This window comes from Oncorhynchus kisutch, linkage group LG16, assembly GCF_002021735.2.
Source record: "Oncorhynchus kisutch isolate 150728-3 linkage group LG16, Okis_V2, whole genome shotgun sequence".
NCBI lineage: Eukaryota > Metazoa > Chordata > Actinopteri > Salmoniformes > Salmonidae > Oncorhynchus > Oncorhynchus kisutch.
Genome location: NC_034189.2, coordinates 44619598 through 44633146, shown reverse-complemented (window position 1 = coordinate 44633146; position 13549 = coordinate 44619598). Strand labels below are relative to the sequence as shown.

The 13549-nt window shown below is 41.3% G+C and overlaps 1 protein-coding gene and 1 long non-coding RNA gene across 3 annotated transcripts in view; one reads left to right on the top strand and one right to left on the bottom strand.

Annotated features, from left to right (window-relative positions):
* Window positions 1-6115, bottom strand: part of LOC109890589 (xin actin-binding repeat-containing protein 2) — a 52684-nt gene extending 46569 nt beyond the window's left edge. Inside the window, exons 1-2 of one of the 2 annotated variants that reach the window (XM_031792513.1) lie at window positions 6005-6115; window positions 5048-5347 (exon numbers count right to left, since the gene is read on the bottom strand). In XM_031792513.1, the coding sequence (XP_031648373.1) occupies window positions 5048-5278 (231 nt within the window). In that variant the 5' untranslated portion in view covers window positions 5279-5347; window positions 6005-6115. Of the gene's footprint in view, window positions 1-5047; window positions 5611-6004 lie in introns of those variants that run through there. The other variant, XM_031792514.1, reaches the window with a different exon arrangement.
* Window positions 6116-9451: 3336 nt separating this feature from the next.
* On the top strand, window positions 9452-13372 carry LOC116353997 (uncharacterized). Its single transcript, XR_004203454.1, has 3 exons — window positions 9452-9719; window positions 10688-10737; window positions 11552-13372. It is a non-coding gene; the product is annotated as an uncharacterized LOC116353997 (long non-coding RNA).
* The last annotated feature ends 177 nt before the right edge of the window (window positions 13373-13549 follow it).

The following is a 13549-nucleotide window of genomic DNA, read 5'->3' as shown; positions in this document are numbered from 1 at the left end:
ACCACGTAAACATAAGCAGAAGGGGGTCGGCTAGTCAGCTAGTCCACTCGGGCAAAAAAGGAGCTCTTCGCTCTGAACATAAACTATTGCATCACTCCACATCTGTGGATAATGGAAGCATAACCTGTCCTTCTCTACAGTGGAATCAGTGAAGTTATGGCGCTACTTACAAGACCACCCGGCAATGATCCATCCTCCATTGTTATGTCTAACCTCTCAATGACATCCCAGGCATTCCACTGTATAAATAATAAAATATCCCACCAAAGCTGACGTTTTATTAAATATGCATCACAACCCTACAGATAAGGCTAGAGACAGAGTCATGTTTTATAGTGAGCTGCAAACCTTTCCTTTCTGTGATCTGTGAACACTGGCTCTGTGTCGAACTGACACGGGCTTTTGTTAGACGACTAAATCAGAGAGAAGAAGGTGACCTTCCCGTTGCCTGCGAATACTGTGTGGCTGAGAATGTTATTAGAAACCAGAGTGAAACAGAGACAAATGAACAGCCAGATGATTGTGCTTCATTCAAGGTCTCCTTTATTTAAGTGTTCTAAAGGGGTATTAATCAATTATTAACATTCTGCTTTATTGTTTCTCAGGTCACCCCAAAAGGGGACAGAATGAATCTGATTTGGGGGAACAAAAAGCACTTCAACACCACGGGCACACAGAACGAAAATTACAAACGAGAATGAAATCTTCTGCAGAGGAAATTGAAAGGAAACGGCAAATCGGATTAACATTCACTGAGAATCAAACGTGAAACAGAAGGGTCAGGGTCATGTATGATTCAAATGAAAATTAGACAGTGACAAGTATCCGTGTTCTCACTAATTAAGATTCAACATAATGACAGAAAGATCGGTTTCTTTACAAATTTTGGTCGCGCAAAATGAAGGATGTATTCCAAATGGGCGTCATAGAGTAAGAGTAAGGCTTTATTCCTCTTTCCTTGACTACAATGATGAAATAGAAGAAGGATTGAGAGTCATCATATTGGATCCCTATAGAAAGCAGTTCAGCGTTAGTATATCAGGTACAGTAGATTAACCACCATTGTATGGGGATTGGGGGCGGCAGGTAGCCTATGCGGTTAAGAGCATTGGGCCAGTAACCGAAAAGTCGCTGGTTCAAATCCTCGAGCTGACTGAGTGGAAAAATCTGTCAATGTGCCCTTGAGCAAGGCATTTAACCCTAATTGCACTGGGTAAGAGCATCTGCTAAATGACACAAATGGGAAATGAAAGTTAGCCTCTTAGCCTAACCTACATCATCTCAGTCTCATCATGAATGTCAAGGGAATAAAATAATTCATCGTTGAAGCAAACTGTGTTAGAAGCAAATGTATCCTAAGTGTATAATAAGACAAGGTCCATTGGGGAATAGCCAGACTCTGTTCTTATCAGGATGTGTTTGGTTTATTATGGCTTCGTTCCACTCTGTCTCGCCACACTAGTCTAAATATACTTAACAAGGCTTAACTTTCCCTAAAATATTACATTTCACTCAGTACCAGATGAAGTTTTTACTGTGTATTTGAGACATGGCCAGTTATTCTGAGCCAAAGAATGTCTGTGAAAGATTGCATCTTTTGGACCTTTGGCATCAGTGGTTCAGTGTTGTGGTCGCAGCAAACTACAGTACAGTACAGTCATCTGAGAAACCTCTCACATTTCCTTTCACATCTTTAGTCATTCTCCTCTCCCCAAACACAACCTTCTCTTCCTTCCCACCTCATCTCCTCTCATTTCCTCTCTCTCTCTCTCGCACGCTCTCTTTCATAATGTAATCTTGTCAGTGAGGTCGCTTACACTTATTAATTAAAAAACATTAAAGATATAAACCCTCAGAAAAACAACAACCCCCTCAGAAAAACAACAATTATTACACTTCTGCTCTTGTGGTTAAACTACTAAGAATGAAGCTTCTCAGCTGGCCTTTAATCAGTTTAGCTGACTTCACCTTCCTCTTTGTCATCTGAAGCAACACCAGAACCCACAGATCCACATAAGAAGACAGTCAGACAGCAGGACCCAGTCCAGAACTCTGACTACGACAGGCATGATCCAGCTCTCTATAGATCCACGTCTCCACTCTGCCTGTGCTCCCATCTGATCTGAGGCAGGCTGGCAGTACCTGCCACAGCCGACATACCAATTACAGGGTTATTTTTAAAATGCAGCTTAACCATACAACCCCAGGAATAGGCCTTAAATAACACAGTGTGGAATAAGCCCCGTCGTCTGTGCATGGCACTGCACTGCACAGAGAGCATGTGCCACCAACAGGTTTCAGCCCACAGTCGGCAGGCTAGAGAGACACCATACTGCAGCTGTGCTGCCGCCTCAAGACCTCTAAAACCTACAGAGCTGGGACTACTGTATGTTTCTTATGAGTAGGGCTCTGAGTTTTCCCTGACCATGAGCTAATTATGAACAACTTTGGGACCCAGTTAAGGCCATATGGTCAGGAACAAATCTAGAACCTAGTTATGGACTAGTCAGAGCTACTATGAGTCCCACAACTAAGCAATCAAAGCCAGTGAGCTCACTGAATTGGTAAGTAAGAAGTTAGTCAGTAGATTGATAACACACTGGTCTTAAATACATATATAACTAAAAGCATTGTATTTGGTAAAAAAATGTTTTTAAACTCAACTGGAGTTGTGTATAAAGGGTGATGAACTGCTTCTCTTCTTGTTTTCATGAGAAGTATTACTGCAATGAAAATTCCAGATTGTCTCTCATAATCCAATAGCATTCAGCACAGACAGCCATACATACCTCACAAGACATGCCACCAGGGGTCTCTTCACATTCCCTCAAGTCCAAAACGAATTCACGACAACACACAGTATTATACAGAGCCATAATCGCACGGAGCTCCCTTCCATCTTCAATTACTCAAGCGAACAGCAAAAATGACCTCAAAAAAAGTGGATGAAACAACGTCCCATGGCAAAATAAGGACACGTGCACGCACAGACACACTCTAGCACACACAACTTACGCACACATTACTCTTTAGTTGTATTGCTTGTATGTCGTTGTATTCTACATCTGTGTGACTCTTCTTGTCTATCAGTGTATCAGTGCTTTGTTACTGGTCAGGTTTTGTGTTTTGTGTGGACTCCAGGAAGAGTAGCTGCTGCTTCGGCAAAAGCTAAAGGGGATCAGAATAAACCAATAAACTCCGTCGGTGTATTGATCTAGTTTATAAATAACTAAAGCTGCCTTCAGGTGGTTGACACTGAGACATGGCCATGCCCTTTGTTTACAGCATGATTACGTTCCGTTTACAACTCTCAAGAGGACAGTAATAACATGGCCGGGGGCTGAGAAACATCAGCTGTGTGTTTACGCCAAACGCCATAGACAGGAGGATGGACTAGAGATCAATACAGATTTCTCGGTGCAGCTAATGGGGAGAGTTCCCTCATTTCTTTCCCTTTTGCTGGCTGGCACCTTATAGATTCACTAAGGATATTATGATACTGATATTATGATATATTATGATACTATTTGTATTCTAGTTTTGATTAAACCAATAGAATCTGCGGTGGATCTTTAGCATTACGAGCACATCATGGCCAGATTTGAGAAGAATATGGTTGGACATCATGACGGTGTTAAAAGCAACTAAGAGAATAACTAGGTCAGATGGACCATTCGTTACTCCACGGTAGACACTTGGCAGTGGGATGCTTTCCCCAAAAATGACCCACTTTGCTTCCAAGTGTCTTAGATTTTCCTCTGAGAGCAGCCAGCTGTAATGTGATGGAAAACCAGACGGTGAAACAATCGCACTTCGACTTCAGCGAGAGAGAAAAAAATGACGTAAGCACTTGTACCAGAGTCAAAAACTTTGGGTAAACCCTTTTCCAAAGGCTGAATCATATTTCTATGGCTTTTTGGTATATTTAAAAAATAAATATTTGTCCAGAGAGAAGACGCTCCAACTATCAGAGCATCGTCATCCCTGTTCATGTCTTTGTAACAATACTCCTAAACCCTAGACTGTGCACTGATATCCACTGCTCTTTGTAACAAATCTCCTAAACCCTAGACTGTGCACGGGTATCCACTGCTCTTTGTAACAATACTCCTAAACCCTAGACCGTAGTATCCACTGCTCTTTGTAACAATACTCCTAAACCCTAGACCGTAGTATCCACTGCTCTTTGTAACAATACTCCTAACCCCTAGACCGTAGTATCCACTGCTCTTTGTAACAATACTCCTAATCCCTAGACCGTAGTATCCACTGCTCTTTGTAACAATACTCCTAATCCCTAGACCGTAGTATCCACTGCTCTTTGTAACAATACTCCTAATCCCTAGACCGTAGTATCCACTGCTCTTTGTAACAATACTCCTAACCCCTAGACCGTAGTATCCACTGCTCTTTGTAACAATACTCCTAACCCCTAGACCGTAGTATCCACTGCTCTTTGTAACAATCTTGACATTTAAACCATCAATCTTCCTTAACAGAGCATTTTCTAACTGTGTAAAAACCAGATGCAATAAAAAGAGGTGCCAAAATACTGCAACCAGGTGCTGCACCAGGGGTTTTCTATTGGTCAGTGATCACACGGACGTCTTTCACAGGATCCCACATAGCCACCCTGAAACTGGAATAGGCGTATTTGTGGAATTAAGTGAGAGACACAAAAAGAACACAAAAACGAGCAGCAGAGCTGATGTTTTTTTTTTAAAGTGTGACGCCATTGGTCACCGGACCTCCGTCTATCTACACGGATACTCTGCTCACCGTCGTTCAGACACTAGAGACGGATACATTACAACTGTGACAAAATCTGCAATGAACCTACTTCACTCAACTTACTTTTTGAACTTTTCACAAAAGTTTTATTCAGTTTCTCACAGTAAATAGAGCACATAATTGCCCATCAGTTGGTTCCCTCCCAAACAGTCCATGGACAGAGCACTTTGGGCCACAATAAGTTTGTGCACTGTTTGGCTAAAACATTAAATTCACATAAAGCTGTACTGCATAATAAACAAAGAAGTTTGCTTACGGTGTTTGTTGCTCCTGGGGGCTTCTCAAACATCCTCTTCAAGCTACTCAGAGGGATGTCAAATCTCTCAATGGTCTTGGCAGCCTGGAGGTCCTCCCGGAGTACTTGGTCGTCCGTGCCGTCTGCCTGAGGGCCAGAGAGATATGGCAAGGAGGAAACGGACCCCGGGGTCACTATTGACTCGCCACTCACCACCTCCAACTCCTCTCCATTTCCTGATTGAATTTCCATTGTTGTGGAAACCGTATCCCCCTGTTCTTTCCTCTGGGCAGGAGTGTACAGGGGAAGTCTACTGTAAGACTGGGAGGTAAAGGGGGGAGAAAGGAAGAGAGAGAAAAAGAGGGAGTATTGTGAGTGAGAGAAAGAGGAGTAGATGGGGCTCCGGTGCCTTCCACTGCTCTGTTCGGACCCTGTGACTGCTCTAGACACACCAGGCTGATAGACGGCACAGAGAGGCTGGCCTTCAGAGGAGGAGAGAGAAAGAGGAGAGAGGAAAAGATTTTCCCAGTGACACACCGTTTTGGGTCTTGGACGCAGCTCACAGTAACGTCAGCTACATAGCTATGAGAAATAAATATTCACTTTAAAGAGAGAGAGACAGAGGGAGATAAAGGGAGACACACAGAGAGAGAGAGAGAGAGAGAGAGAGAGAGAGAGAGAGAGAGAGAGAGAGAGAGAGAGAGAGAGAGAGAGAAAGAGAAAGAGAAAGAGAAAGAGAAAGAGAAAGAGAAAGAAAGAGAAAGAGAAAGAGAAAGAGAAAGAGAAAGAGAAAGAGAAAGAGACAGACAGACAGACAGACAGACAGACAGACAGACAGACAGACAGACAGACAGACAGACAGACAGACAGACAGACAGACAGACAGACAGACAGACAGACAGACAGACAGACAGACAGACAGACAGACAGACTACTTTATACATGTAATATTACACTAACAGAAGTATCATAGCCTACCTTTCAGATTAATCCTGAAGCAAGGAACTCCAGAACCCAGTTTAGACTGAACCGACTCCTTTCTCCCTCCCTCTGTCAGTACCACCTAGGCCAGGCTGACAGGAAACAGTTGAGACCCAGGGTTGACAACGTCACCAACCTCATACCGCCCAACCCCAGTCCTATCCTTGTCTGGCTCCAATCCTATTATTCCTGAACAAATCAAGGAAGCTCGGTCACAATTAACCTCCCACCCCAGCCACCAGTGTGATGGTTGTTTTATTGTTCATTTCTTTAACACTAAGTGCCCTTCCTCTCCTTGGGAGGGTGTAACTGCACTGGGCACGGCTAAAGGTTTGTTTGACGGTTTAAACACGTTTTTTCCCTCTACTTACACCATTGGAGCACAACTGTTCTACTATTTTACTTTGTCCCCCTGTAACAGTAATGTTATCTTAGCTTTGCGTTGAATGTTTTTTTGTTGTGTCAAGAGCCTTTCAGTGTGGGGACAGTGTGAGGATATGCTTACTGTACTGTAAGGTTTTGCTGGGTTTTCTGAATGAGTTTAAAGCACTGAATCGTCAACCATGTGAAATTAAATGAATTACTTATGCATAGATTGTGAAATCCGCCAAGTCAATTCTGTGGTCCTCTCAGGTATGTCAAAAGGACTTTTTTAAGACAATAGGATTTCAAAGAGTACCTTGGCAACAGTCTCGGGTAGTAGTTGAATAGTTGAATATTGGAATGTGTTTTAAAATACACTTAGAAAGTATTGGAAAATACTCAAATACACTGACTCAAACACACTCCCATGCATTTGAAAAAATATTAGGCTATTTTTAGCATAGAAAATTATTATAGCAAATGACTTCCGATAGAAGTAGTTGATTCGGGCCAATATTATTAGAAAATAGTCAAATCCCCAAATGTCGTTCAGCTCAGGGAATAAAGAGAGGGATACAAAGGGATAGAGAGTGGGATACAGATTGAGCTAGAGATCAGATCAACTTCATGAGTGTGAGACCATGACAGATGCATCTGACAGTACATGTAGTATGCAGCTACATTTGAACCTGTGGCACATACATTATTTAGTGGAGGCCAAAGTGTGTCACTTTCAGATGGATCCTGTATCCGCCTGACACACTCCTCTTCCAGGAGTTACAATGCTCACGACAAACACGTGCACATACGTACGCACACACTGCCCTCTCCCACTCAAAGCGGATCAGACGTTTTCAAAAATGGGCCTCATACTCTCCAGTCCGAAAGTCCTCTTCATTCCCACGGAAAACCCTTCAAATACAAAAGACATAACTCAACATCTACATACCAGCCATGTCATGACAAGTAGGAATATCATTTGTTATCATGGAATGCAAAAAGTAGGGTGGGGGTGTATTCCTCTACAGAGAAGTTCTCCATAAAAAATATTAAAAAACACTGTATTGTTTATTTTGTATGCAAATAAAAGCTCTTCTTTCTAAGCTTTCATTAGATTAAGATGTGGTTTCCCCAGCAGATGGAGAATTGTTGCATGCATTACTAGACATGTGGGTAGGTATGAGCCATTCATGGCTTTCTAGTCACACATAGTCATTCAGTATCAGATCTCTGTCTCACATACTCCAGTTACTGAGGTTTACTTCAGAGCTTGGTTTTCACACGTCGCCGATACGGCAGGTGAGAAGGGACACTCTATCTAGTGAATAGTAGGGTGTTCAAGTAGTTCGACAGCTGCAACAGAGATGCACATGGCACTCAATGCTTTGGATATTACGTGACATTATCAAACATTTCCTTTTATATCATTTAGTTGTGTTTGTTTATAGTTGTTATTTATAATTGTTAAACAGTGTATTGACATTAATTTTTTTTTTACTATACATCTTTAAACAAACATCCATTTGATTTAACTTCTAACAATGCTTGACCAAAAGAGCAATGCATAAACTGTTATTGGAGATTTTTTCCCAACCGTTACACTGCTTCCCCTGTTCAATCATTCGTCATGTTCTCTTGACAACCGGATGGAATAGTTTGACGAAGGACTTCCCAGAAACCAGACTGAAGAGACAGATTGCAACATAGACAGTTGAGAGTTCAACATTTTAGTGAGGGAAAGCTTCAAGATTTTTTGGAGGGGAAAGACTAGGTTACAAGCAAAGAGCTATTAAACTTATCTTACGCTTTAGGCCATAGTTAGCTTGTTTGTCTTGGTACTCGGCCCAGACCAGGCCGTTCTTTAAACACAAACCCAGATGGTATCTGGACATTTCTCAGCCACCTCTCTCTCTCTCTCTCTCTCTCTACTGCTGCTGCTGCTGGAAAAAGTGACTCCATCTCATTTAGCTCTCATTACAATGTAGCAGTCAACAGGGGATAAGGGTCTCATAGATCCTATGTTTCTCATGTACTAAGCAAGACTTTCTGTTACAAAAACATATTGAAGATGAAGAATGTGCAAGACAATCAACATTAGTTACTTTTGTGCATGTAGACTGCATTCATACAGATGTAGGATCTTAATTATGTGAATTACAATGAATTCATATTTTTGTAGGGGTTGATACATTTTTTCATTAGGGTAAATCAAGTTTGAAATGTCAAAGTGGAAATGACATCCTTTAGAAGCTTTTTAAAAACTCAATCACACAACAAGTTGGCATTTCCTGCTGTGCAGGAACATTCTCAGCAACATAAGAGTGATCAAATACATCTGTAAAACCACAGAGAATGGAAATGGAACAGAACGGACCCAGTGCAGTATGTGGGCTGTGAGCGCCCTCTACTGTCTCCTGGCTCTAATATCACGCTCTCCTGTACCCTGTACCCATTGATAATACGATTTTTAGGCCAATGCTGCAAATGTCCCCAAGTAGTTGCTATTAAGTAATCTATTCAAATACACGGTGTGCTATACCCAAATCCAACACTTGAATTAAACAGATTCAATGAAATATCACATGATAATCATACAGAATATACTATATATATTAGTCATTATACAACTATAACAACTTGTGGACACATCCTGGCAGGGTGTTTCTGTACCTCTGCTACGACATTCAAATATAATACTTATTCTAGACAGCTCAATACATAAAACAATACATTAAGTATTTAAACACTCTAGCCAAGCTTTCCACTGGATGGCAGCAAAACATTTCCACCGCAACAAATCCATAGCTGAGCCACACACACACACACACACACACACACACACACACAAAACACAGCTTCTTAACTGAAGACCAACGACCACAATTATTTTTTGTTGGAGTTGGCAAAAATATTGTTTTATGTTTTCAAAGATAAGGTTACAATGTTGCAAAAACACGTATAATTATTTGCTAGAGTAGCGGACACTTTGGTAGTCTACGTATAATTTAATTCACCTGGGAATGATTGGCTAACATTAGTCACGTTGCCTGTAGGGCTCGTGTCAACTCCTTTCTCTCCACCATTGTCAGCGCGCGCAGCCGAAGAATCCTCCACGCGTCCGTCGTGCTGCAAAACCTACTAATTCATTTACGACATAAATCAATTACAGCACCATGTCACTCTGTTATGCGTTTGTGTGAATGGTGCGCAAATATCGTTTCAGCTGCATTGATAATTAGCCTTTCATTTAACATTTGTCATTTAGGCTACTCATTCGTTTATTTTAGCCAATACGGGACGTCATCTTATACAGTTGCCCGTTTTTCGTGATGGTTTGACAACATGATTGGTAAGTCACTGTTTTTGATACCTCTGTATTGGTCTTTCCCGCTAGCCTTTTCAAATCCTATATTGCACTGTATACCGCGATACCCTGCGCGCATTATACTGTGCTTTTTCACTGTCTGAACCTTAAACAAGCTGAGTGAGTGCATGATTTGAGAGATGTTACACTAACAATGCACATATTATGCAAGTATAAAGTGTTATGGAATAGAATTGTACATTTTGTTGTAGGATACGTGGTTTGTGATAGAGGCCTCATAGCCTTCAGGTTTTCTTGCTTTGTCACAGGCATAACTACATTATGTTTTCACTCAATAGGTTTCACCACTGTGTTTTATTATTAGAACGATTTGACATTGGTTTTATATAAACTGTAGTTTATATGCTAGTACCCCCAAAACATGTATAATTAATGACATCATAGTTTAACCTTTTCTGTTGAACTTATTCTCGTTGTAACAGATTGATTAAACTGTATTTGCATGTCTTGTCATAAAACAATCTATGCTTTTGTAAACACACACACACACACACACACACACACACACACACACACACACACACACACACACACACACACACACACACACACACACACACACACACACACACACACACTTACACTTCAGTGCTGCAGAGAGGAGGCTACAGCCCCAGTCAGTCTGTTGAGAAAGGGCATCTGTGTGTGTAGTGCCCCACTCCTGAGTCCCCTGGGAACCAATTATTCATCACCAGAAGAGAAGGGGGAGAAAGAGCGGGAGGAGGGGGTGGTGGGGGGGGGGGGGGGGCAGCAACACCTGCTTTCCACTTCCCCGAGCCAAACTCTCACTATAAGCTTTGTCTCACTGCCTGAGTAGTTTGTATGAGAACCCAATCCACGCTATCAGTGAATTGCTTCTCGCTATATTTCGGCCAATGTCAAATAAGAATACATGAGCTCATCAGTCCTCATCTGTGCGCATTTCCTTACAGGCCTGCAACTTCTCATGCCAACAACCTAACTTGATCTCTCAGCATCTAAGGTAGGTTGGCTTTAACTTGTCCAAGCATTGTTATTTCAGTTTGTATGATTTTAAACATAAATTCCATATAAGGTCTGTCCAACTAGCAGCCCTGTTAGATGACTGTGGCGTTTCCTAAAAGGTTCCTGATGGGAGAAGCCATCATGTAGTGAGTGGGGCAGCTAAGTGCCTGTGCAGGCTGAATGATACTTGATATATCTGGGTAGAGCCTCTCTTTGTCCACCACCCCATGGTTATTATCTCTGCAGGAGATAGCAGGGGAGAGAAAATAGAGCTGGAGAAGTATGGGGTGTTATTACACAATACAATGCCAAGACAGACACATACACACAAAGACAAAAACAGGCATTTGTTTATGCATCTCCAGACTGCATGTGTTGGCCAGCTTTGAGGGAGTGCTTGTCCGGTACACACACACAAAGACACACATACACACACACACACACACACACACACTCTGTAAAGGTCACCCTGATTCTCCGGCTGTCAACATCTGTCTATCAAATCCATCATCAAGCAATTCCCAATGCGTAAACTATATTACTAGAGGTCATGCCATGTTTTCATCAGGCTTTGACTGTATATTATTAAGGTGAAGGATAAATTGTTACAATTTCATAGCGATGGGGAGAGACAGAGAGCGAGAGAGAGAGAGGTTGCATCATTGTCTGTTAAAAATAGTATCCTAGTTACACTTCCAATGAATGCTTCATAATGCATAGTAATAATATGATAGTCTATACTGTAGTTTACATGTAGAATTGTATTACTATTCTATATTTTAATGCATCATTCTGTATTGTCATTGATACAGCTCCATAACTATTGTGTGTAGGAGGGATGCACGATATATCGGTGAGAATATCGCAATCGGACGATATTAGCCAAAAAGGCCAACATCTGTAGTTTAACGGCAATGTCGGAAACCAATGTCAAAGCTGAAGTGCATACCTACATAACATAGGTAGGTGACGTAAGGACATCACGAACAACACAGAGCTGCATTCCTAACCTGGCCCACAATGTCTGCTGTGTGGATCTATTTTCAAGTTTCAAAGGAAGATAACAGAAAGGCCATCTGCAACATTTGTGCTGCTGTTATTTCCCGAGGAGGGGAGAAAGTGAAATTGTTCAATACCACAAACCTAATTACTCATTTGAAAGTGCATCACCCCCAGACGTTCAGCGACTACTACCTTGAAGGCCAGCATCCCGGAGTTGCCTCTTCACTGTTGACATTGAGACGGGTGTTTTTCCGGGTACTATTTACTGAAGCTGCCAGTTGAGGACTTGTGAGGCGTCTGTTTCTCAAACAAGACACTCTAATGTACTCTTCCTCTTGATCATTTTTGTATTTCCTCAATTAAAGATGAGGTGATGTGTTGTAAATTTGCTCTCATTTTACTAGTCAAGTCAGTTCAGCACATTTGAAAAGTTTTAAGTTGTGCCATTTATAGCAGTTTACGACCGCCTTGAGACAGTCATTTTTCCCAAGCAGTTAAATCTAAAATGATTAACTGCATTTTAATATGAACCAATATTTCTTTCAAAGCATTTAAGTTTCTCCATACGGTCAAGATGGAATAGTAAGAAGAGCCACCAGCAACTTAACCATCTTTGTAATGCGGGGCAGATAAAATATTTGTGTAATGAATATCGGTTGTGTCGATAAAATGCATTCATGGATGTGTCATTTTTCTAACAATCTGTTCCTAACTGAACAAATTAACATATGACACTTTGTTTCAACTATTTACCTACTAGAATGCTTAAAAGTCTGCTAAAATGTTAAATATCGGTTCTCGGTATCGGTATCTGTTTCTTTGGCAAGGAAAATATTGGATATCTGTATCGGCCAAAAATGTCATATCGGTGCATCCCTAATTGTGTGCCGCCACACTGTATACGGTATGTATAGTCCTCTCCTCTCCTGGCTAGCATACATAACAGTTCTTTGTGAGATGTGGTATACTTCCCTGTCCAACTCATGCTTCAGCATAGTGCTCTCCCCTCGCCTCCACCCCCCTCTCCTCACTCCCCCTCCTCTTCATGGCTGGTTGCCATGGCAGCTGATTGGAATGTTCACTCAGTCTCCAGCAGCATATTGCTGTTCACCCCCTAGGAGAGGACAAGCCGCTTACAAAAGGTAACATCTAGGTATTAACCAGGGTGCTGAGGTCCGCTGAAAGTGTGATTCATTAATTTCACATGTTCATTTACTTGTAAGAGATGGTCATTATTTGTGATTATTTAGTATTATAAAAAATATATATATTATGACCTAGCAAACCATTGTAAATGTATTGTATTCTTTGTATTTGCCTGGGTTTAGTGGACTCATTTTCATCAGTGTTTTATTTGCAGGTTTAGTAAACTTATTCTCCAATCATAGCCAACCATGCTCACACCTCTTTAAGGCTTCTGTCTGGGGACTTTCCATGAAATAAACTTGCAAACAGAATGCAGACAGGAGATACACAGCACCGCTCACCTTCCACTTTCATCTAGATAATTACTTTGCATCTCCTTGCTCCACGTTTGATTGGAGAGAGAGGATATGAGAGAGAGAAAGAGCAAGGGAGAGAGCAAGAAATAGATATGGATAAAGAGGGAGCGAAAGAGAGAGAGAGATATAGAGGGGGATGTTGAGAGAGAGAAATAGTCAGAGAGAAACACAGAAAGAGAGAGAGGAATGTTGACAGAGAAATAGATAGATAGAGAACATGTATATATAGAGAGAGAAACAGACAGAGATAGAAACATAGAGAGAGAGAACATATATATATATATATATATATATATATATATATAT